The 27,361-nt window shown below is 39.5% G+C and overlaps 1 protein-coding gene across 7 annotated transcripts in view; it reads right to left on the bottom strand.

The window, feature by feature from the left end:
- The window catches only part of SEMA6A (semaphorin 6A), a 261,428-nt gene that overhangs the window by 159,706 nt on the left and 74,361 nt on the right, over positions 1–27,361 (bottom strand). For all 7 annotated transcript variants that reach the window (XM_077462229.1, XM_077462226.1, XM_077462227.1 and 4 more), the window contains exon 2: positions 5,121–5,257. In XM_077462229.1, coding sequence (XP_077318355.1) covers positions 5,121–5,220 — 100 coding nt within the window. In that variant the 5' untranslated portion in view covers positions 5,221–5,257. The remainder of the gene's footprint in view (positions 1–5,120; positions 5,258–27,361) is intronic.

Here is a 27,361-nt window from a genome sequence, read left to right as displayed (position 1 = left end):
GCGAAACATGTAGAGCGAGCAATGTTTCTTTTTAATCTATGAGGACTGTGGAAACAACCAAGAGGAATCCATACACCTCAGTGTGGGCATTTTTTCAGTATTGCCCCACAGGAAGTATATGACAAGTATATCCTCCAGGATAAACCACAGTATCCTGTATCTTTTTACAATTAATGTGTTGTATATGCATTAATGTTATGTGAACCATTAAACTTTATTTTTATACATGCCTACAAAGTCCATTATTCCCAAATTTCAGCATTTATAGACCCTGGCACAGATATACCAGTTTTACATGGAGCTGGCTGCACTATATATTCACAACCATGGGCGTCCACAGAACTTTTTTTTTGGGGGGGGGGGGGGGCATCATTTTAGGGTCACCCATGCACCGCCCCTTTTCGACAATGTAATTATCATGGTCAGAGACTGCAGATGTAGTACCATCCCTAAGATAAGTAATGGATAATGGGCAACAGACCCTCTTACCAGACCCAGCGAAACTACAGCAGTGATCCCTCTGGCTGGACAATTGCTCACTCTGGGTTCCCCGGGGGCGACTCTGGTCAGTAGCGTAGCATGTCTGTACCCTGGTACTGGCTCAGTCTCTCTCTGGTGGCGCTGGGCAGCGTGGCTCTCTCTAGCTTCCACACAGCACACTCATTCTTTGCCCTGTAGTGCCCTCTCCCTCAGCTTTTTTCCAGGCTGCAGTCTCTCTCTTGATTGAGCTGCAGCCTCCTCCCTGTGGAAAATGGGGCCGCCAATCTTTGGTACTACATGTCCCATTAAGTCACTCCTCTCCTAGTCTCCTTTGATTGGCCCTCAGTTATGGCCAATAGGAAAGGAATGGAGCAGGCAGGAAGCTGGGCAGGCAACCTGGTGAGAGCCACCATCTCTTTTCCCCGACAGGAGAAAGGGGGGGTAAGTGGGGGAAACCTCCGATAGCCCGCAGCTCCCCTTTCTCCTGTCACGGTGCGGCCGAGTTCGCTGCTCGACTGAGCAGGGAAAAGAGCCCAAAGTCACACTACACTGATGGAGTGGCTTGAAAGCACCTTAAGGCTGAGTTCACACCGGAGCGTTGCGGGAACGCCGCAAATCTGCTGCGTTTTCCCGCATCGCATGCCTCCCGCTGGCAGTTCACACTGCCCTATGCGGACTGCTGGGAGTGTCAGTGAAATGTTAATGACACCCCCAGATCAGTCCGCATATCGCAGTGCGATCTGCAAACTCGGACAGGAATCGGATCGCATGGTGTGAACACCCATGCGATCCGATTCTGCTGCGGACCAAAAAAAGGGTCCCGTGCGAGTTTGCGGCGGGTGCGATGCGAATTCAGCCATACTATCTGTATGGCTGAACTCGCATCGCACAGAGATCGGATGTGATTTGTACTGCAGTGCGGTGCGAATCACATCCGGTTCTCGCTGCCGCAGCGGTGTGAACCCAGCCTTATGGCGACACCCCACTGGTGGTTGCCCGCACCTTGATAGTGACAACTGTGCTGAATTTAAGATCTGATCCCCAATTTCCAGGGGGGGGGGGGGCACTTGACCCCCTTTGCCCCTACCTGCCGACACCCATGTTCACAACACAGATTTAAAGTGGTTGTAAACCCTGTACAACCACTTTTACCTACAAGTAAGCCTCTATTAAGGCTTACCTATAGGTACTGGAAAGGTCTCCTAAACCTGTACGGTTTAGGAGATATTTACCATATACCCTTGCACTGACATCATCGGCGCACACGCACTAAAGAAAGGGCATGATCGTGCCATTTCTATAGGGCCTGTGCAGTGACTGTCTGCTTTCGTGCACATGCATGGGAGTGACGTCACGTGACTGGCCAGTCAGAGTGGGAGTCAGCATCCCCCCCCCCCCAGAAGGAAGAGGGATGAAGATAGAGGCATCCACACAGTGGGGAAATCTGGCTTCCTTTGCAGGCAAGTGCAAAATAATGGGCTAGTATCCTTAGGCTTTTATTTTGCAGGGGAAAAAGAGGAAGTAAAACCAATCAGGACTTACTACTTTTAGTATTGTTTCGTTAATCATGAAATTTGAAAAGGAAGAGCAATATACTAAAAATTCATAGCAACACAAGGGGGTTGCTTTACCAAAGGCAAATCTACTTTGCACTACAAGTGCACCTGGAAGTGAAGCCGCGCTAGATATGACGGGAAGATCTGAAATGAGGGGAAGCGCTGCTGATTTCATCATCCAATCATGTACAAGCAAAAATGCTCATTTTCTTTGCATGTGCCCACCAGATCTACAGCAACTGTACTTCGTAGTGCACTTTTAGTGCAAAGCGGATTTGCCTTTAGTAAATAAACCCCAAGGTGTTCTTTTTATACGTTTTATAACCAATCCTCCTGGAATAAACTAAGTAATATACTTTGCAAAAGGCCGTCTGCTGGGAATGGGTTCATTTCGTAAGCAGGGAAATACATAACGTATGATATAAAAGAGCAGTTTGCATGTTAAAATGAACTTTAATTGAATAGGTTATTGAGAATGAGCCTGGATTTGTTCATTTTTAATTTTACCTCTATAATTTCATAAGCATGTGGTATGTGTGTTAATTTTCCCTGTCTCTATCATTTTAATACATGTAATTGAATTTGCGATTATTAATATCACAATTACAGCTTAACACTGGCAGGAAAGCAGGTTTTCTTAATAGACAGCGATCTCTATGGCTTTGGAGCTGTGAGTTTTCTCTTGCTGAACCAATTAGCTGCTGCTGTATATTCAGGCCACTTTGGTTCATTGTTTAACAGGTGGCATTTTAGAAAGTTAAACCTAGTCAACATGCTAGCACCTGGTATTCAAGTGGCAATACTTTAAGAACAGCATGAAGGCCACTCTGTGTAAAGCCAGGATAAGCTAGAGGAAAGAGCGCTTTTCAGTAAAGTCTATTCTGCTTGTAGATAAGGCTGGGAAGTAGGGGCCTGGTCATGTACTTAAGAACCTATAGCTTTTAAGAAGGTTAGTAGAAGAGATTAGCAGTAGATACGCCAAGAGATTATCCCCTGTAGAGACAAAAGAACGTTGGAGTCTGCAACCTAAAAATACTTGCCTTGCAATTAAAGTTTCAAATCCATCAAGGGATTTTAGTGTACTTTTGTTGCATCACTTTTTTGAAACTGAAAGTAATTTAGGATTTATGAAAACAGAGAAAAGCTCCCAAATTTGCACAATGTATTGAGATTAGGAAATGAAAACCTAACTTCCACAAACTGCACAAAGGCTTGAGAGACTACTTTGAAGGGTGACTTATCTCTACTGGCAAAATAAAGAGGTTCTCTTTGCTCACACGAGTCTTGTTGGAATAGAGAAGCATGTAATTTATAGTTTGGGCTACATTATCTCACACAGAATTACGGAGCGTTATTATTCAATTTAGCAAGGCAGAAAAACTATTGTGCTAGCACAAGTCACTGGCAGTGTATGAATTATTGAAAGGGGGAACTCAAAAGCACAGGTATGTGCGGCTGCGTAGGATACAGACCTGCCTAACACTACAATAATATACAATAGAAGACAGAGCAATCCCAAATTTCTAAAATTATAAAGAGGGACACCTTTCAGCACAAAGTATTTAGGCAAAGAGCAGCTCCCTGCCATGGCCCAGTTACACGAACTAGAATGATCCGATACTGTATGCAGGAAATACTTGGCTGAACCACACAAGTGTGTTTTTTCTTTATTTTGGCCTTTCAAAATAACAAATGCAGTAAAAGGTTTAGTGCATTTTGGCAGTAAAATAGTACACTATGGATTGGGATATACACATCAGACCAAAGAGGGACAACTGAGGCTGTAAGAGACATGGGAACTTCATCTCAAAAGAGAGACAGTGCATTCCAAATGAAGGACAGTTGGAGCTATGGGATAAGTAATAAACAGAGCAGTATTGTAACGGAATTATAGGCGCAAAGTGAGTATGGGTCCTATGATGCAACTACAAGTGTCAGCCAACAAAGCACGGTTCACTAGCAATGTGGAAGCTTCTGTTGATCCCTCCATCATATTTAGTGAAGGACATCCGTAGCAGATGTGTAAAAGTTCCTGACACTTGTGATAACATCATAGAACGCCAGAGTCTGTGGAGCAGAACATACAATCCTGCAGCGTTGGTAGTTAGGTTTAATGCTACATCCTAAGTATAACAATTCTTTCCATTTTAGTCTCCATGAAACTAGAACACATTCGCTCAACCATGTCCATAGAACATAGCTAAGGAATGTTAAGCTTCATTTCCATGAAGGAATGGCATCCCGTTTACAAGTCCCAACCCACCGAGGTTAGTTTAAAAGGTAAGCTCCAGGAAAAAAAAAAAAAAAGATGAAATAGGGATCTATTTTAATAGTCAAAGTTGTTGCATCCTGTGTTCTAGAACTTATAAACGTTCTGCACACAGCAAAGCCATGTCTGGCATGGAAGGTGAGCTGCAGTAATTAGAAAGTCTTGACCCCCCATGAGTGTACAGTGAGCAAAGCACCAACAGATGACCTCATCTGCTCTCTCCTCCTGTCAAAATGCTCCTTAACAAATGAGAACTACAGCACAACTGCTTCTCCCTCTACCGAGTACTATACCACACTCCTGTTGTATAGAGAGTGAGGAATGAATGCCAAATTAAAATTCAGGTACTTACACTGCTCAGGCCAAATAAAATACATTTATTGATATTTTAATGAATAGAGGGGTTCAGCATTAAAGCAGTATTAAACCCCCTGCAAGTTAATGTCATAATGTGCTAGTAGGCATTGCCCACGGGGCTTCCATTTTCACCCGGTCTTCCTTCTGGGTTTGCGAGCTGCGGCCACTTGATTGGCCGAGCAGTGATATAATTACTCCCACGCAAGTGCAAGAGAGTCACGGCCGCGGCACACTGTTCACTGAGAGCGCAGTGCGCATGTACTGTGACATCACTGCCGCATATTATAGGCTTACCTGTAGGTATTACTACAAAAGACACCTTTACTACCACTTTAACATTCACAGCAGGCTCCCATCTCATAAAATATTGCCTCTAAACTGCTGGTATCCTCATAGCCCAATTACTACCATAATACATTTGCTTTAATGATGTGTGTTCAGTAAATCATTTTACTTACAGTTGCCATGCGAAATACTGATTGGCTCAGAATCTTCTGGGAATCCAGCCCCAGCGAATTGCAGTAATGTGAAATATAGCAGCAAAGCTTCTGACCTCATAGTAGTGTAACTTGAAAACTTTACCTTTCACTTCACCCTGAAAAAAATAAATAAAAATAAGTTGTCATTAAACTTTCAAAGAAAGCAAGTGACTAAGACATCACACATCAAAAAACATAATTAATGTTAATTCAGTGAAATATGTAGGTTGAAGATGCAAACGTAATTACGAAATCATGTTCAGAAAATAGGGGCAAATAAATTATAAATGTACTTTTATTTTATATACAGATACAAAAAAGCGCTAATTTCTTATTCTCTTTCAAATGCCAATTGCCGCAGGAAATATGTATAGTGTGAATTTTCAAAAAGCATTTGTGCATACTAAGATTAAGACAAAGTAAAAACTAAATTCTAAAACAGTGTGTCAAAAGTGCCTCAAATGTCATCCTTCTGATGTTGCTGATAAATTCAGTACATTGAATTCTGAAAAAGTTAAATATTCAGAAAAATGTAAACAAAAAAATTACAGTAAGCATGTAAAACGGTAATTGTTTATTCTTTGGCATATTTTAACTTCTATAAAGTCCACCCATGCCCATGTGGAAGTAATAGGTTTCATACCATGGCTTTCTTTTACTGCATGATCCTTTACTCTAAGAACAGAGGAAGGCATCTTAACATTGAAGGCATTTTTTGTTAAAGATCCATTTGGGGTTCCTTAAGCAGCTTCATGGGAGATAGATATATAGCTAGATACACAAACACAAACACAAACACAAACACACACACACACACACTTCTTGCATCTCCCTTAACACTGCCCTCTATGAACTGCTGTGGGTGCCAATACAAAGATCATGACACCCCCAGATCATATCACACAGTGTGAACTGTGGCGCCGGTAAGCATGCTGGTAAAGATCACAGCAGCCATTCGGGACAAGGTGATGTTGCACAACATTATTCCTTCCATAAGCACACGCCACATCATGGGCAAATTCCTCACTCCAAGTCATCCTCCTCCTCATCCAGCCCAGTTAAAGCAAAACAGGAGAACCTACAAAAGGCCGATAGAGGGAATTGAATGGGGAAAACAGACATCTCTCTCAATGATACCAGGGAACTACTCCATCTTGGAGTTCTCTACTAAGAACTAACCTGTGATTGACACAACTTTAAAAAAGACATGCTTGTTTCACTACGCAGAACAATGTATGCTGATATTGTATCCCTCACCAACCACTTCAAATCTGAAATGAAAGCAGCTGATGGCAGAGTCTCCCATATCGAAAATAAAATGGGCGAATATGCTGACACAGTAAATGAAGTGATTGATGCTCACAATGCATGGGATGATGAACTACAACAAATTAAAGCCAAATTGGCCAATCTCAAATATCGGCCTAGAAGAATAATTAAAATCCGTGGGATACCAGAATCGTAAAACCCACCTGAATTATACGCCCATTTCCCAAACTGTATTCAATGCTTTGTCAGATTATCTCTTAGAATAAAGCTATGGATGAGCCTGCTGTGACTCACTTAGCATTTGGTGTGCAAAACAGTGTGCCGCGTGTTAATAAACCTCCGAGATGCCATTTACAGTTAATATGTCATAAATGCGCCTGCCTGACCTTTTTCAGATTGCTCTGCAAATGATCTACCAAACAGGCAATATGGTACATGAGCTTTATAACTATAGCGTGCGTATTCCTAGCTACTGCTGAAAGGGGCAATTGATATGATCAAACACTTAAAAGACCACAAGTATAAAAAGTCCACACTTTAGCTAAAATCCTAGTATTTATTGTGTTACTTTAGACAAGACATAACAGGTAGATTTTTATTGATAGAAGAACAAGCTGTCCATTCAAAATATTTTCTCATCTCTAATTCACACCACATTGGCCTGGTCCACCGCAGTGAATTAAATGCAGACATGTTGTGTGGTAAATACTTATTATAAAAGGGTCAAAAATTGTGACTGCAGCATTTTCAGGAGCGCAGGAAGATGCATTGGATGCCCTTCAGAATGGATGGCACCACATTGCACTAATGCATATAATGTGCACTGGCGTGTTACTGCAAAGTGATATGAATGGGCCCTAAATGAGCATATAGTCATCTTATCAGAACACTTACTAGGAGCCATTGTGCTAGGTTTATGTCTACAATTACAAGAGATTATTAATAAATCAGCTGACAGTTTCCACAGCACTTTCTGTACAAATGTATCATCCTATTGCCTGTAATGAAATCACCAGAACCAGGGAGCAGGCATTTATTGATGGTGACTGATGGGTACCTTTATGGTTATATTAAAAAAGTAAAAAAATAGCGGTAGGGGCACATTTTGAATCGAAAAATTTGACACAAAATCATCCTTTATCCATCATCAAATACTGTGTAAATAGGCAGACTGAGTGAGCATGGAGGAAATTGTACATTTTAAATAAACAGACAAGTTCAGGCATAAATGATAGAAAGGTATGATTTTATGATTGTACTTATTGAGCTTATGGCATGAATCCATGTGTTATTGTGTACTACACAGGATTATTATGGCTTTTGATGTCTTATCAGTTAATACTGTTATTGCCAAGGAAGCAGGCTTTATTAGACACATTATTTCATGGAGTGAAGGGCTTCAAAAAGGAGAAATGTAATTAAATGAGCATTTCCATTGCCCTGAATCAAATATTTAATATTTCAATGGTTTACTGTACACCCATTTATAACGAGGAGGAAAGCAGTAGGTTTTTATTCTAGATTCCAGTTTGCAGTAAGTGAATTGTTTCATGTTGGTTTCTCTATTTATATGCCGCATTAGGCTAAGCAGCCAATATAGTCTTTCCCTGAGGGTTTTTGTTTCCTTCTGTATGTCAACATTTAATGCTGTCAACAAGTTAAGAACACACATATTGTGGAACAGACAGACATTGAAAGTAGCACACAGAGATCTTTCACGTTCTATCACCTAAGCTGCATACATCTGCTTGTGTTATTGTTTGAGCTGTGCCTTCAAAAAAATGAATCTTACATTGGCTTTGTCATCTCATTACCCCTTACGATGTTGGAATTTAATGATAATGGACAGCGACTGCAAGAATTTCTTCTTAGGCCAGCCATGTTATTGTCTTACCAAGGACAATGATTATTGAAACGTGATGCATGCAGGAGTTTAAGGGCACTTCCCTTTTCTGCAGAGACAAGGGAGCACAAGATTTTTCAATTCACTGGAAAACCTGTGCATCAAATTAACCTTTCAAATGATCACCTGCCTGCTAGAACTTGGAGTAACTTGTACTTTGTTCATTACTATAAAAGGAAAATTGTTCACATTTCAAGCAAAAATTAGGCTGTGTCTGGACACTCTGTCCACAATCGGAAATAGTTTTGACTCAACATGTGCCCGTAAGCATTGCAATTACCAAGCACCTGAAGCCACAGAATTTTTTCCTTCTGACTTGGGAAATTTGACCTCTGGATACACAAAGTGGTGACAAGACAACAATCTCCAATTGGTCAGAGATTTTTTGAATTGTTTGAAGACCTTATGCCAATAGAATATGTTCATCATTTGGAATTACTTGTTTTTTTCCCCCTACAATAACCGAATAGCAAAAAACTTTAAAAAATTTAAATAAAAACGTTCCAGATCAGTCCCCTTGCTGTCAGAAGTTACACAGTGCCAAATCCTCCCTTAGTGGAAATTGGGCTAGCATAGCGCAACCATTTATGACAATGTGGAGAAAAGAAAACATGTCTAAATGATCTTGGTTCTTAATATGTGCAAAACCCAACCATGGCTACATCCTAAGCCCGTCAAACTTAAAGGGATTGATTTACTGAAGGCAAACAGGCTGTTCATTTTGCAAGGAATTTTTTCCCTAGGTTAAAAAAGCAGGCCATAGATGGATTAGTTGTTTTCATGCAGCCAGCAGATTGAAAAAAAAAAAAAAAGAAAAAACTAAACCAGGTGAATGGAGGAATTTATCTCCCCCCCCCCCCAATCAGTACATTGTATTCTGACAGTGATTCTTTGCTGTCAGAATACACTGATCGGCGGCTGCAGACACTGTTCCCAACATCTCCATTGAACAGAAGTCAACCTAGTGTTTGACCATGGCCAGCTTAAAAACTATGGTGCTGCTGACTTCAATCATCCAGTCATGCCCAACAACTGTTTTTCAATTTCTTAGAACGTGATTGTGGACATTTTTTAAAAGTGAATTTTCAGCACATTTGCTAAGCCAAGGGGAAAAAAGTTAACCCATTTGCTTTAGTAAATCAACCCTATGGTAGACACACACACACACACACACACACACACACACACACGTAACCCAAGCAAAACTAATTTTTAAGAAAAGGAGTAAAGGTGGGGACCGGACCAGACACCTCTAGAGGCAGTGTATGGACAAGGTCTTGAAACTTATCCAGATCATACCCCCAAAATCAGTCAGCTGGGAGTATAATGAGCTTGTGTGTATGGGTAGCTTCAGAATATTTACAGGGCCTTCAGACATTGGCACTGCTGTTCTAAAGGTTGTTTTTCATCTGAACAACTCAGATGCAGCCAGTAGCCTTCTACCTCAACAAAAAGTCACTCAAGATAAATGTGCTTCATTCAAGGTTACCCAGTAGATGGGTTTTACAATCCTCTAATGTTTACAAGTATTTTAGATTACTTTATAAAAATTCAACTTGGACAAGGACCTTACACTTGAATTGGGGCTCCTAGATAAACTGCCTAAAAAGACAGTGTCTATAGCAACCACATTGAGGCTTCTGAAACAAGAATTTGTCTATATTTGGGTATTTTCCAACATTTGAAGGAGAAGGGTTTCAGGAATGCACTTGGTTCTGCACTCCTATGACCCAGTTTCAGCCAGTTCAATGGGCTAAAGCCTGCTGTCTGCTGATGTCACTTAGCCTGTGAAAACTCTGGGGGGGGGGGGGGAATCTAAAAAATGTAAAGCAGTGATCCCCCCCAGATGTTTGACCAGTAGCTGGCTCTGCCTTTCAACACACTGTTAAGAGCTTGAGCCAGCCTCCTCCACCCCCTGCACAGCCAGACCTCTACTGAGCACTGGAGGGGCAGAGCAGCTAGCCAGTGACAGTGATCAGTGGTCTTTAATTGCTCGGTTCTCTATGCAAGAGGCGGAGGAGGACAGATGCAGCATCAGAATAGGCAAGTATGATTGTTTTTTCTACTGCCGCACTTTTAAGGATCATGCTGTAAAACAACCTTAGCAAAATGTCATTTTTGTGAAGAAACTATTTGCACCATTCTGGTCCTTGGGTTGACTGTTGTATCTAGGCACACTAATCATGTTGACTAGTGGATGGGTCATGTGACTAACCCCCTTATATTTAAATGTTAATGGACTATTGGAAAACTGATGTTTAGTAACGGTACAAATGTATTTTCTGCAGTCTTTGTATCTAACGTGACAAGCCATTTCCCTTCTGCCTTCAAGAACTTCAGCTATAAATCAAGAACTCTTAACACTTCAAGACATTGGGGAGTAAATCATTTTTAATAAAAATGTACATATATACATATACACACACACACACACACACACACACATACATATATTTATATTTAACACACACACACAGTGCTTCATAGAGGGCAGTGTGTACTGCCTGTGAGGGAGATGCAAGAAGCAGCACTGGAATAACGCGGTTCCCGCATCGCAGATGTGAACCATGGCTGAATTGGCAGCTCATAATAAAATCCTAGTGATCCTGTCCATTTTGTTCGGATAGATATAGAACGACACAAACACGCAGCATTGCAAATATATTGTTTCTGAAACTAAAATGGGATTCTTATCTACATTTTCATAAAGCTCCACCGTTTACATATGGGCATTTTGATCACCAGATTTAATAAACTAATACATCAGACTTTGCGAAGACTGTTTTCAATAAAGTTGTTACAAAATATCTGTTGGATTTAATTTATGGAGATCAAGTTGGCCATGTTCAAGGACGGCTTTAAGATCACATGCGGAATCAGAAAACACATCAAGATCCCCCATGTTCAATGAAGGTGACAAAATCACATACAAAACAAGAAAAAAACAAAAAAAAAAACCAAAAACAAAACAACAACAACACTATTAAACAGAATTAGCAGGCTTTTTTTTAATAAAGTGGGTCCGGGATTGCTTCTAAAATTCAAAACCTTTAAGAAACCTATTTGGTTCAATTCAAGCAGCAAGGCTCTTTTATAGTAATGTGCCCAAAAACCAAGAGTACATTCAGAAGAGCTACAGTTTACAAAGAACTGAAAAGGTAAACATGCATGTCAAGTGTGAATGATGACTTACTGTACAAAACACACCTGCTGTGGGTCTACTCTCTGGTAAACCCACAGCAAACCAGCACCCCCCCCCCCCCCCACCCATTTCATAAAGCTTGTGGTATTAGGTATCTGGCACATCCACATGATATTCAAAGACAGGAAACCACGTTAACCCCATCTGGTGAAATCATTTAGATCACGCAACCATCATGAATTTTCAATATACAAGTAAAAAGTGAGCTGAACTTTTCCTAAAGGAGTATACTGCTGAGAATCTGAATTCTCATATACATTTCTCCACCATTACTGTCAATATTGTACCAATCTTTACATGCATGCCAGTGTCTGAGTTCCACATTCTTTGATTCTCTTTTGTGGTTCAATAATCTAGAGTCAAGCCAAATGTTTCCCACATTCTCCATCCATAGCCAAGAATAGAAATAAAAAAGCGGCTTCCACTTTTTGATATAGCATCCACTATCCTGTCCTTCTCATGTTTTCTTTAAGAGATACATTTCAAACAGGAGGATGTGGAGTTGGAAGAAAATCCTAAGGCAGTTTAACGCAAAAACAAACAATACCTACTTATTCTCTTCAGTGACAAATGTACCAGGCTTAAAATAAAATATAAAAAGACTGGTGCTAGGTTTCAAAATCTATTGTGCATGTTGATGACAAACACTATTTTTAAATGCGACCATTTTCACCTTAACACCTTCAGAAAGAACTTTTCCATTGTTATTTGGATAATGTAACAATTACTTGAATTCGTTATACAATCAATGATCTGAAAATTTACCAAAAACCAAGAAGATGCTGCTGAGGGACATGGATCTGTATTCTCATCAGAATAATGGTTATCAACGTCATTGCTCCCATTATAAAACACAACAGTCTTTCCATGTAAGCCAATATCTAGCCACACACCCTTTGATTCTTTTTTCTCCAATTATCTAGAACGTTTCTCGTCAGGTCTTTAAAAGGCAAGCTAAACGTTGCAAAACGATAGCATTTATTTTACCTCCCATATCATACTGCTGGCACACCCACTGTTACATCCTACAGGGCCTGCTTATCTATATGGGGCCCTGAGCATATACAGTGGTCATGGTAGGAGCCTAAATGCTTTTCCTGCTAGTTAGGATTACTATATCCTCAGTGTGAGCAGCAGGATCAACATAGGTCTAAGCATGCTCATGTTAATGCAGGCCAAGCGCGTCAAAGGCCAAGGCAGCAAGATCATTTTCAAAACCTGTAATGTTATATTTGAACATACAGGAAATGTGAAAATGCCCATCAGTTCATAGTATAATTTCTAATTACAGAACTGGGGGCAGGAACAATTCATTGAAAGTACTGAGTGACTCATACAGCTTTTCAGTAACCTTTTTATATTATTATGTATTATTACAGTATGAATATAAATTGGCACCAGAAATAGGGGACTAGTAAAATTAAAATTGCTTTTCACGTTATTACTTTTTTCATTATCTCTAAAGCCTATGCTTGGTTATGTATAAATGCCAAACCATATAAGTTGCCAAGCAATAATTTGATAAACAGAATGCAAAGTAATCAGCAGCAAACATGGCAGTCATTTCTGAAATATAAATTACACCTTGTTTTAGCTAAAGAGCATAATATTATATATATATATATATATATATATATATATATATATATATATATATATATATATATATATATATATATATATATCATATTATATTTATAATATTTTAGACTTATTTGTTATAGATACTAGGCTTGCAATCCAGGTACTCCTTCCAAATTGCATAGCCATCTTTGTGAGCTCCTTGGAGCCATCATTGCAGTTGAGCAATACTGCATAGACAAGAACCCATGCCAACGTTTGAGAATGCTAGAAGTGATCGATGATGCGAATATATTTTATAATAATATAAATATAATTTTTTTTTGTTTATTGTTTTTTCCTACCAAGTATGTCAGAGTAAAAATTCCAAAGATTCCATTTAAGCATTTAATGTGGTTGTAAACCCTTACAAACCACTTTGATCTACAGGTAAGCCTAGACTAAGGATTACCTGTAGGTCCAAGAAATCTCCTAAACCTATACGGTTTAGGAGATATTTACAAGAGGCACCGCTGTCCACAGTGCATGCGCAGTAGACAGCGGCGCGCAGGCGCACTGAGCAGGCCGCAGATCACGGCAATATGCCGCTCGTGTCGGCTCCCGTGCACATACGCCGGAGTGACATCATTGCGGCTCTGGCAAATCACAGCGTCGGAGCAGTGAGACCCGGAAGTCACTCGGAGATACATGGCAGCGGCGGCGATGGAGGACCGCTTCGGGGGCTTGGTTCTCAGGTAAGCTATTCATAATGAGCTAGTATGCTATGCATACTAGCTCATTATGCCTTTGCCTTGCAGGTTGCATTTTTCTTTTTTAAATCGCCTTTACTTTCTCTTTAATGCTTTGCATTAAATACTTTTTTCCATCAGCATCGTGTAATCGAGTGGGTGGGTAAGGACAGAAAGCATCAGAAGCTACAAGGTTCTGGACTACAAAAGTAAAAACTTTTTTTTTTGCAGTGGAAGAACGTAAACCTTATGCTTGATTGTAAAAGTGCATTTGTTTACCTGGACTGGGATAATGATTTTCTTGCTGTAGAAATTATAATTAAAGTGTTACTAAACCCACAATAGTAAAATCAGTCTGTATATACAGTAAAGTGTGCTTGTTATACTCACAGTACAACCTAAGGGGTTAATCTTCTGCACTGTGTAAAAAAGGCTGTTTGATCCTGTTTATGATTCTCCCCTAGTCCCCAAAACATCGCCTGATAGGACAGCGCCTTAGGGGCACTCTGCACATGCTCAGTTTGGGGTTTATTGCTAGTGAGTTTTTTCTTGGGAGGGTGTATGTGATAAGCACAGGGCCAATCAGCACTGTCCAGACAGAGGGCAAGGGGTCATGCATCCTCATAGGACAGTCAGAGCAGAATGAAAAATCATTCTCCAAGCTGTAACTAGACACTGATAGAAATCACAAGACTACTTTATACTGCTGATAAGAAAGGGTATTTAGCAGTTTATATTTACTAAAACTATTGCATTTCCATGTTCTGTGTACTGTGGGAGACCAGATATAGTAAATGCATGGTCCTGGATTTGGTAACACTTTCAACACTTATTTGAACTTTGTGTGTACATTTTACACTTATAAACAAAAGTCACTGTATACTGTTAGATGGGGAGGAACCTTGAAAACTTGTACACTACTATTTCTAGACAGCGTAAAGACTTCACCATTCACATAAACTCCTAAGAGTACACTATCACTAGCTCAAATGAGGCAATACATGCGAATACTGCTTTGTAAACATTGCCCCTTATATACTTAGCCCATTTAAGAAATGCCAATCTGATTCTCATGCACCTGGCCCGATAGCCTCAATGTATGCTCCTATAGGGTCTTTCTCATTGTACAGTTACTAGAACATATCAGACCCACTGGGATACAGTTCCTCCTTAACATCTGACAGCTTGCAGAACACATGGTGGCAGGCTACAGCTAAAAGCTTCAGAAAATGTAAAAATTCTAGACAACACCTAAAAGTTCTCTACAGGCAATGGTACCTAAATGTAATATCACTTTTCTACATTTGTCTATGGTTGTCCCTACCCAAGCATGATGGCGCACATTTGGTGAACCTGTCCTACTCAGAATGGTATTTGCATATGGGTTTATACCTCATTCAAACATAACTTCTCACAAAACTCTAAAAACCTTGGGTACTGCTCAGTAAATCTACCCCACCTTAACTATGCTTGTTAATTTACAGAGCCACCAGGCTAACGACTACCAAAACACCCACCTTAAGTTTCAAAGCAGTCAAAAAAAATAGACTTACAGGAATTCTGATCAATGACAAATTTACATATCCTAGTAGACATACACACCAACATTTCTCCTTATATGGTAACCCTGGATACTCTCAACCTTCAGGGTTTGGAGGACTCTGTGCTAGCCATCTGATTGTTTTGAGCACTGCCCTCATCCCAATCACCCCACTCCAGGATTCATGATTCCCTCTTTCCAGCCTCCTCCCCCCCCCCCCATATACCTTATGCTCTTACCCCTCCTCTCCCCCTTTCTTAGGCCTCATTAACACTGGCAATGTCAAACCTGCATAAGCTATTTTTTCCATCAGTGCTCAACCAACAAAACCTTTACAATGGATGCAGCTTCATTTTGCCTCTATCGTCAAGCCTATGTGATACCCTGCCATGTATACACTTATGACAATCTGCTTTATTATTAGGTCTTCGCTGTATCCTTGAAAAAAATCTTGAACTTTTGTAGAAGAAACATTATCCATTTAGTACAGTAGAATGAAACATAGGACAGGTTATTTCTTTGGAACTCTAAATCATTCCAAAAGCCTGCATTTGGCTACAGTTACTGGAGAAAAGTAGGATAAAAATATATAAGCAGGTTGCTTCCTGGCTTCTTAACAGACACAGCCTTAATAAATGCAGCTCTAATAAGATGCTGCCACTTTGGACAGTGAAGACAAACAGCCCACGCTGAAATTGGAAGCGGCTCAAGGCGATCGATTCTGGTTGTAACCTTTACTGTAAACAGTCTCTGGGGATCCCATGAGCCACCTGTTCACTGATATTTGCATTGATATATAGCAGAAATAGAAATGAGAAAGCGGCTTCCAGTTTTTGATAAAGCATCTGTTACCCTGCACTTCTCATGTTTTCTTTTTAGAGATGCTTTTCAAACAGGAGGATGTGGAGTCGGGTGAAAATCCCAAGGCGCTATAACTCATGAACAAAAATAACAAAACCTGCTTATTCTCCTCAATCACAAAAGTACCAGGTTTAAGTAACAAAAAATGTAAAAGACTGGTGCTAGGTTGCAAAATCCATTGCGTATGTTGACAACAAACACTGCATTTTTAAATGTGACCATTTTCACCTTAACACCTAAAGAAAGAACAATGACGCCAACTGTTTTAGAATAGGCTCTAATGAACTTCAAGAACACTTTTGAAGATAACCAAACAAAAGATAAAGGGGCCACTAGAAGCACCTGTAACAGAGAACTAGAGCTATTGTAGACAATCAAAAGACCAGACCCCATATTCAGTTTCTTTCCATTCAAAGCCTTGTGCCCTGCATGTATATATTTTGAAGATAAAAAGCGACATTCAAAGAGATGCAACATTACAACATCTTTACTAATCATGAAATCACTTGTTTCTGGGTCCATCTTTAGACTATACAGGGAGGAAGAGGAGGCAAAGAGGGGCACATTCTTTATATTCTCAATCATCAGGCTTCCAGGAACAAAAACAATTAAGGTTATGGTAAGAAGGGACAAAAGGAATCAAAAGGCCTTCCAACTGAACTAGTGCATGGCACATCAAACAAAAAGGCAGTTTACTGTCTCATTCCATAATTTATCCCAAATTTAAGAGAATATTCCTCAGTTTAGGATGGTTGGTGGAGCCCAGCAAACTATTCCTTAACCTCCCTGGTGGTGATCCCGAGTCTGGCTCGGGCTGGGATTTCAGTACCACGAGCGGTAACTCCGAGCCAGACACGGGATCGCATCGCTGGATACAGGGAGAAGTTACTTACCTTGTCCCCTGGATCCAGTGACGTCCTCCACGCTGTGTGATCGAGCTGTCCTCCGCTTGATTCACACAGTGCCCGAGTGCCGCCGAGCTCCATTCCCTGCAAAGTTACGGCTCACGGGAGTGGAGATCGGCGCCAAATTCAAAAAATGTCAAAACACACAAAACACACACACAGTACTGTAATCTTACAGATTACAGTACTGTATAAAAAAATTACACACCCCTTTGTCCCTAGTGGTCTGTCCAGTGCCCTGCATGCACTTTTATATTATAAATGCTGTTTTTTCTGCCTGGAATTTGGAGATTGTCCATAGCAACCAAAAAGTGTCTCTTTATATCAAAAGTGATTTTAGACCAACTAGAAAACAGCAATAATAAATTATAAATCACTTGCAGAATTGAGCAATAGCGATTTTTGTGGGGAGATCCGTCAAACAAACACTAAATCTAATGACAGCGACAATTCTGCAAATGAGCAAATTTCAGTGTTTTTGGATTTGATTACATTATTGAATATTTTTTTTTATCATCATTATTTATTATAAACTTTATCATACCAGGGATGTCTGCTGGACTCTGGTTTGAACAGACTTGAGTTATTCCTAAGAATTGCAGGCCTACAATATAAAAACGCTAAATTTTCATGCAAAATAATTGTACCGCTTTCAGCACCTAAAATCAGAACTAATCATAACGCTAGGGAGGTTAATGCTACAATGACCAAATGGGCTTACAAAAATTCAGGAGACGTTTGTTTGTAAAAACACCTTAAAAGCTAGCCGATGGACCACATTTAATGTAACCTGAATATTATAATCATTAATAAAACAATTAAAAGAACATAATCATTTAAAAATATTCCCTAACATTTTCCATTACACCAAACACTTGGGAACCATTGAACAGGTTCTGCCCTGTAGAGAATACCTACCCTAAGTGCACTGCAATTCTGCTGTCACCGACCGTACAACAAACTTTTCCAGTCACACCCAACAACTATCATACTTTTGTGCAAAGCTTTAGGGCCCGCCGGTATGTGTTGTGTAGGGACGGTTTGACGCATTGTTTTAATACATAGCACTATTTACCGTTAACGCTAATGAAATGCAAGAAAACAATATTTTATTCAACTCTATTGCAGTGTGCCGCTATGCTGTGTAGTACTGCCCAGTGCATTGGTATGAACTGAAATAAATAAGGAAAAAATGGGGCTGGTGTTCATGAACCGTTAAAGCGCGTTACCAGAAAAAAAAAATAATAATAAATCAAATGTAGCCAAGCTAAGTTGAGTTTAAAACATTCAGATATATTAGAATCCAGTTGGCAAAAAACACAGGTAGAGAAACGAAACTATATGAACAGCATAATCTGCCAATACTGTATATAAAAATTATTTACATACCCATAGACAAGCCTCACACCACACACACACGCACATCCAGGTCTGCTGATAGGAAAAACTGTCACAACCTACCTCCAATGAACCGAGAGGAAATCTCATGAATGGAGGGCCACAGAAAGCAGAAAACCATTCCCTACCACACGTAAAGCTCAGGAGAGGTACTTTAGGTTAGACTGCTGCCCTTGTGTCCATAGGCATATAAGAATGCAATGTTCCCAAACATCTTAAAGCGGTTTTGTACAGAAAATTGCAAGTTCATCTTATTCAAATGGCTTTGGAACATAGATGCAGTTATGACCATTGAAATAAAATAATATGCAGTATTTACCTTTTATTTTTAATGTTTATGCCGACTTCCGGGCTCACCTCCCGTGGGAGTAGGCGTGTTTATCGGCTTCGCAATGGTCCCTGGGAACTTTTTTAGCTATTTCCTAGGAATCAGTGGGGGACACAGTCATGCCGAAATCTCGTGAGATTTCGGAAGGAGGACGCCGGTCACGTGACGAGGGCATGTCCGAAATTGCCATTTTGAAAGTGGGCAGGCAGCTCTATCTGCCATTACCACTATAGCACATGAGGCAAGAGGAAGGAAAACAAAGAGGACACTCAATGAGCATGTGCGAGATGGAGCGGTGGATGCTGGGAGCTCAGCATCATCACATCCAGGAAGTAAATGCCTGTGGGCTTCAAACGCCCACAGTGAAAATGGAAACCGCCGGACTACTTTTTTAAAAGTTTTCCTTAGCAATGAAATAGTCACGCTGGGGGTTAAAAAGACGCCGATCGTGACTGCAAAGACACCGTAGGAATCGCCCACCAGTGACACACAGGTAAAAAAAAAAAAAAAAAACGGCAGCGGAATCCCGCTTTAAGCTCCCACCGTCAACTCACATTTTGTAGATCTCCATAAACAATAGATACATATATGGGCAACACTGATGTAATGTACTTGTTAAACAGCATAAGAATCAACTATTTTTTCATTGGAAATTAAAAATGACCTAATGAAAACCTATGAGATCAAGATGTACCCTCACAGTTTGGCAAAGGGGAAACCATTTCCAATGATACTGAATATACCTAAAAACAAATACAAAAAAAAAAAACAAAAATAAAAAAAGTAAAGTAAAAATTGTATTAACGCTCAATTACAATATAAAGTTGTGAAAAGTGGAGTTGCCCTTTAAAGATTGGTAGCCAGAGACCAAGTCATCTAGGATGATGGAGTCTCAGAACAGCAACTTGTATCCATAGCAATATATAGTTAGAATGTGTTTGCCAATCCTAACGTGCCACATTGATATAAAGTGAATTTAGGACAAGTACACCTTAATACAAATGTTTCCTATAGTTCCTGTGTCACTAGCACTTTAACATTGTATCAAGGAGTATGCATTACAAGGGAATGCATACAAGAGAAACATAAAAAAATTAAATATAAATACACACACATTATATATATATATATATATATATATATATATATATATATATATATATATATATATATATATATATATATATATATATATATATATATATATATATATATACACACACACACAATATATATATATATATATATATATATATATATATATATATATATATACATATATACATATATACACACACACACATATACATACACACACACACACATACATACATATATATATACACACACACACAAAGTTTAGTTGACATGCCCTGACAGAATGCATGATTTCTTGGCCATTTGGCAGAATATGAATGATAACACAAAAAACTCACTCATGGTTAGTGTTTGGCTGAAGACATTTATTATCGCTCAACTGTGTGTACTCTTTAAGGCTGGATTCACATCTATGCATTTTTTGCGCTTTTTGCATTTTTCAGATTTGCACTACAGAACGTGTTCCATATAAAACCATGTTAAATGGGCTGTAGTGCAAATCTGCAAAATGCACCAAAAACGCACGGACTTTTCTGGATTCCGAGTCATGAGGAACGCAAAAGAATTGCCAAAGGATCTGTGGGAAAAGGTAGTTGAACTGTATAAAACAGGAAAGAGATATAAAAAGATATCCAAGGAATTGAGTGCCAATCAGCAGTGTTCAAACCAATAAAGAAGTGGAAATTGAAAGGTACACCATTCCTACTGTGAAACATGGAGGTGGAGCGCTGAAGTTTTGGAGATGTGCGAGCTGCAAAGGAAATTTGGTCAATATTGATGGCAAGATAAATGCAGTATGTCATAAAATACTGGCGGAACATTTGCATTCATCAGCCAGGAAGCTGCGCATGGGACATACTTTACACATACATACATACATACCACACACACACACACACACACACACCTCCCATATGAGAGGTTTGGCAGCTTATTCTTGGCCATTTAACCACTTCAATACCAGGCACTTACACCCCCTTTCTTCCCAAGCCAATTGTCACTTTTTAAATGACTGCACAGTTATACTACACTGTACCCAAACTAAATTTTGGCAATTGTGTTGCCACAAATGGAGCTTTCTTTTGGTGGTATTTGATCACCTCTTTTTTTTATTGGTTTAGAAAAAAATAAAAATAAAAAATAAATAAAAAAAGCAGCTATGTTTCGGTTATAAAATTTTGTGAATGAGCAAGTTTCCCTCTTCACTGATGGGCACTAATGAGGTGGCACCAATGAGATGGCACTCATAGGATTCGACGATGGGCACTAGTGGGTGACACTGATGCAGCACTGATGGGCATTGATAGGTGGCACTGGTGCACACTGATGGGTACTGATAGACCTTACCGATATGCATCACTGGTGGCACTGGCACGCATTTTTAATTGCCCTATTGGCAGCTGCCTGGTGGTCCAGTGTGGTGGCCATCCCTGGTGGTCCCAGGCAGGCATCCGAGGGGGGGGGGGGGCTGCGCTGATAAACAATCAGCACAGACCCCCCCGTCAGGAGAGCAGCCGATCAGCTCTCCTCTAATTGCGTCTGTCAGATGCGAGTGAGGAAAAGCCAATCAGCTTTTCCTGTTTACATAGTGATCAGCTGTGATTGGACACTTTACCGAGAGCTGTGTAGGGGTGTGTCAGACTGACACACCGCACCACCGATCGCTGTGATGCGCGCGCGCACCCCCCCCCCCCACGGGTGTGCGATGGCTGTTATCCTACTGGACATCATATGACGCCCAGTTAGGATAACTTAACCACCAGCCAGCCGTCATTCTGCTATAGGCTGGGTGGGAAGTGGCTACTGGCACCCAAATGCAGCACACAGATGCGCAAAAAAAAAAAAAAACACGCATGTGTGCATAAGCTACTTTGTCACGGTTAATGCACATAGAGCCATCCATTGAAATGCGCTCCCCCATGAATGTAGGGAGGCTATGTATGACATGGTGTGAATAGGGCCTCAATAAAAAGGAGTCCAGATAGTATACAAAATAAAAGCTGTGGACTGTGTTCCATGTGTTCTAGTAGAATATATTCACAAGTTTACCTGACAGCTGCTAAAACATCTTTCATATGAGTGCACACATGGTGCTGAACAGCAACCATTGTTCCAAAAATAAGGCATCTAGTGATTATACTATGTTCCGCTTACACTGCAGTGAATTTTTTTTTTTTTTTTTTAACAGGACCTCTGTGTGAACCTGCATACCATTTCATTACCACATATAATAAACATGTTTTATATTAAGTAAATTAAGTAATTCATCACTCCAACTGAACTTTTTACCAAACAAAAACAAATAATTGCAGAACCCCAATAATACTTGGACCACCAAGACAAACTATACTGGAACATTCCATTGCAAACCAAAATACCGATAATGCTAAATCAACAGCTGAACAAACAAAGTACCTCATTCTTAATGTAGAAATAACTTTTATTAGCATACATAGGAAGTTAAACTTCTATGCCTTAAAAGTCCACATTTTTTGGACCCTACCCACTGGTTGAATGTCACTAAAAGGGATGAGTGAACCAAACAAAGTTCAGTTCACAAGAGGTGCTGTAAAGCCAGCAGGAAGTTTGCACTAATCGAATAAATTGCAAGCTATTGTTGAAGGAAGAGGTGGTATTGGTAACTTAAAACACTTCAATGGGACCCTTTACCAACAACATTTTTTAATTACCGTTCAGCAGGGAGAAGGTCTTACAATATTGCTTAAAGGACAACATTAGTAATACACAAATCATGCTTGGGGGGGATGCCATAAAACTGCATGTGAAGTTACAGAATAGTAGGCGTTACCCTTTTAATGCCACTTTTAAAGGGCTAACTCTACTTTTGTGCGAATAAAATTGCACATAAAAATCTGTAGCGTATAAAAGTCATATTGTAATGGATTAAAAAATATTACCTTTCCTTTTCAATCTGCAGTGCTGCAATTTTCTGTAAAATTCAATATGGCTACTTGGGGGTTTTCTGAACACCCACTAGAAACATTTTCTACTTGTTTTATTGGCTCACTGATTTTCCCAGAAGTCTGAACAAGATACAAGTTAAATTTCAGGCATCCCTTGCAATATTTGGTGAGATAATCCCAATAGGAAATCACGTCTAAAGGGATGCAGACCCTGGCCTGTTTGTAAACAGAGAAGTTGGCTGTGGCTCTGTCGTTGTGAAGCCAGGCAAAATTGCCTAGCAGGTCATCATGATTGATGTTGGAGCTACATCGCACAACAGCATGTCCGACGATGGTTTACATTGAGGGACATTTTTAATAAAATATTTTCACATCATACAGTTAGCTCCAAATATTTGGACACATCACCACAATTAAATTTTTTTCAATTTACCAAAATATATTCAAGCTATAGTTGTATAATGGATATTAGTTGAAAGTACACACTCAGGCCAAATCAACAGTTTGGTACATTCTGAGGAAAGAACGCACTGGTGAGCTCAGCAACATAAAAAGGCATGGACATCTACAGAAGATAACAGGTGGTGGATGATTGCAGGATCCCCTTTATGGTAAAGAAAAACCCATTCACAACATCCAGACAAGTGAAGGACACTCTCCAGGAGGTGGGTGTACAATTGTCAAAGTCTACAATCAAGAGAAGACTTCATGAGAGCAAATAGAGGGTTCACCACACGGTGCAAAACATTCATAAGCCTGAAGAATAGAAAAGCCAGATTAGACTTTTTTTTTTTTTTTTTAAGCAATCTAAAAAAAAAGGCCAGACCAATTCTAGAAAATCATTCTTTGGACAAATGAAACCAAGATTAATCTGTACCAGAATGACGGGAAAAAAGAAAAAAAAAAAAAAAGTGTGGAGAAAGCTTGGAACAGCTCATGAGCCAAAGCACACAAAGTCATCTGTAAAACATGGTGGAGGCAGTGTCATGGCATGGACATGCTTGGCTTCCATTGGCACTGGTGTTTTTTGATAATGCTACAGAAGCAGCTGGATGAATTCTGCAGCGCTTAGAGATGCACTGTCTGCCCAGATCCAGCCAAATGCTGCAAAGTTGATTGGACGGCACTTCACAGTCTGGATAGACAATGATCCAAAACACAATGCAAAAGCAACCTAGAAGCTTTTGAAGGAAAAATAGTGGAATATTCTTCAATGGCCAAATCAATCACCTGATTTCACAATTGAGCATGCATTTCACTTGCTGAAGTAAAAAACTAAAAAGGCAGAAAGGCCCACAAACAAAAGACAGAAGATTGCTGCAGATAGAGCCTTGCAAAGCATCAGAAAGGAGGAAACCCAGTCTTTGGTAATGTCCATGGGTTCCAGACTTCAGGCAGTCATTGCTAGTAAAGGATTCTCAACAAAATATTAAAAATGAACATTTTATTTAAGATTATATTTATTTGTCCACTTACATTTGCACCCCTGAAAAATGGGGAGGGGGGGGCGCGGTGTATAAAAATGGTTGCAGTTTCTAAAATTTGTACTTGATATTTAGGTTCAAGCCCTTTAATTAAAGCTGAAAGTCTGCACTTCAAATTTGGATTGTTTAATTTTACTTTTATTCTGGTGGCATACAGAGCCAGAGTATGAAAATTGAGCCAGTGTCCAAATATATACGGACCCAACTGTAGGTGCTCCCATTTGCTTTAAAATATTTGAGGAAAAAAAAAAAAAAAAAAAAAAGGAGTAAATAGATGTACAACATTTTAATTTATTTATAGGGAAAGGCTGGATATCTGGGGGCCCCTTACTATAAAGGGGGCTTCCAAATTCTGATAAGTCACCCCCCCACCCTCTTGGGAATCAAAAATGTGGCGATAACATGAGGCATGTTGCAGAACGTTCACACTACCCTCCCTTACAAAGTATCCAAGATGCATACCTGGCTTAAGGCCTGGTATGAACTTATGAATTTTAGGGGGTGCGCCACTTTTTTTTTTTTTCACGAAACCGTTCCTAAAAAACAAACAAAAAAAAAAAAAAAAAAGAAAGCCTCCCCCTGCCCCCTTAAAATTCATAGCAAATCCTTATGAGGCAAACAGCCTGTAACCAGACTCCTGGATTTCCACATCTAGTGCCTGTACCTGCATATCAACTTCTGATTTAGAGCAGCAGATTAAAGCCAAGTGGTCTCCTCGATGTTTATGGATATATACTTCTCCTCCCCCACCCCTTGCCCAAGATTTGTAATGGCTCAGCTCCTGTATATCTACTGGTAATTTGGCTGTCATGTCAAGTGTCCAAAATTAATTGGTAACCTGTCAGACTGAATCACTACACTGAAAAAGGTTTGCTAAAATGATATTAACAGAATTGTAAACAAATATCAAAGCTTTCCAGCTGAAATTAGAAATGCAGCCTTTGACTCACTTAGCATAATTACTGGCATTCTGGTAGAATGCCAAATTCCAATCATATGCGATAATCATAAATGGTGCTGAAGCTGCTATCCTGGGAGCCCCAGAAGCAGCTGAGCAGGAGGCTATGGTAATTTTCACCTTTAACGCCATTGTTCATCCACCAAAAGGGCATCATGCTTGTATGCATCTTGTATTGTCACATAATGCAGGACTCCAATGTACATAGCTCATTAACAAAATCAGCAGTATAAAGCTCCAGCTGCATTATTTTTTTTATTTTTATTTTTTTTACAGGCACAAACAACTTTTAAAGTCCAAAAGGCCACTGGTCTAACCGGATTCATCATATTATAAAATGGTATGTAAATAATCCTATATATTTGATATCAGTAACAAGGATAGCCATACATATGTAGATTTCACTGAAGACATGTAGTCACTGTTCGACCAACAGTTTTCCAGCATGCATTTTTAAACGGACTTTTTGTCAAACCTGTTCTGTTGGTGCAGATATTGGCACCCATTGTTCGAATTTTAGAAGATTTGGCAATTTAAGCAATATATGGCTAGCATGCATTTGAAGTGAGAACGTAAGGAAAAAAAAAAAAAGTCACAATAGGCATAGGGAGAACCCCATGCTCTATTCTAGTAGGAGTTGTGCTTTCAACTACCATGAAGTAGTGTAAAGAAATGGAACCTATTAACACATTTTTACAAAGAAATGCAGATGTTTTGCCTTCCAATCAGATTAAAAGTTCCTAAGCAAGCTGGAATCTGATTGGTGACTGAGGGTAAGAGATTATAGTTAAGGCCGACAGACAATGCTTTATGTAGAACAATATCTGGTTCTAATTTGGATATTAATTGCATTTTATTATTAGATAAAAAATAAAAACAAACACTATCTTGGCTTTCCCCTTTAAACAGTAAGACTATAAAGTCAAGTAATCACAACTCTTTTCTACCTCAGGGTAAAATATCTCAGTAAATTATTTGCCCAGTAAAAAGAATAATGTTAGTAAGCCATTCCCTTGAGTAATATGTCGAAAGCACTTTCTAGGGAAAAATAACTGGACATTTGTTGGGAAAGCTGAATACTTTATTATACACAACCCCCATATGCCAAGGAACACTGGAGAGCCAGAAGCTGGAAATGAATGCAATAACTCTTAGGTACTACAGATATCAATACACTGAGATCCAATAAAAAGATGTCCATTTTCTTAATCTCGCTTGCTGTGCTACACCACACAAGACTTGCAAGCCTTCCGTTGCCACCAATTATCTTGCCGGAGTGTAGCACAGTTTCTTCCTGCAGCACTAACCCCACAGAACAGGGCCTGTGAATCATCACTAATCCTTTTTCATAAAAACCATTCTTTATACCTAATCCTGCAAAAGCAAGAAAACTATGTGAATGGAGTGAGAAATAGAAGCTGGAAAATCTAGGTAGCAGAAAATATATACACACAATGGCTTTAAGCTGTATCCGAACCTCTTCTGTTAGACACATCTCTTATAGATGGCTTTACAATGCTGTATGTATGTATGTATGTATGTATGTATGTATGTATGTATATACACATACACACACACACACTATGTTCTAGCGTTTTGGGCATAGTTCAAACCTACATTTTCCATTTACGGGCTCTCCTCTTGGATGGACTTGCACATACAGTTATCCATGTTACACACATATTTGACTCGGGTGTCAAAGTAATTGAGCTCTAAATTATGCCCACTTGCCCATTGATTTTAGAGAAACTTCATCTCCCTGTTTTTATGTTTAACTTACTGCATATAATAGAAAATTCAGAAGAAAAAAAAAAAAAAAAAGCAGGTCTCCCCATGCGGTCTCAAAACCTCCAGGGGCAGCATTGAATGGTGAGCAGAATCACAGATATTTGAGTAGATTATGGAATTGGATTACCCGAGAGATACAAGGAACTCACCAACATGAATCAAATAATAAATGTAAAAAATATGTATTGCAGTGAGTAGATGGACACTTTCTTCTAAGCGGTCAACGTTTGCGATTTTAAAGTCCACACTAAAC

Source organism: Lithobates pipiens, unplaced genomic scaffold (genome assembly GCF_037356315.1).
Source record: "Lithobates pipiens isolate NorthernLeopardFrog02 unplaced genomic scaffold, aLitPip1_a1.2 Scaffold_3, whole genome shotgun sequence".
Lineage (NCBI taxonomy): Eukaryota > Metazoa > Chordata > Amphibia > Anura > Ranidae > Lithobates > Lithobates pipiens.
Note: the sequence above shows the minus strand (reverse complement) of the source record. Positions and strands in the feature narration are given on the sequence as shown.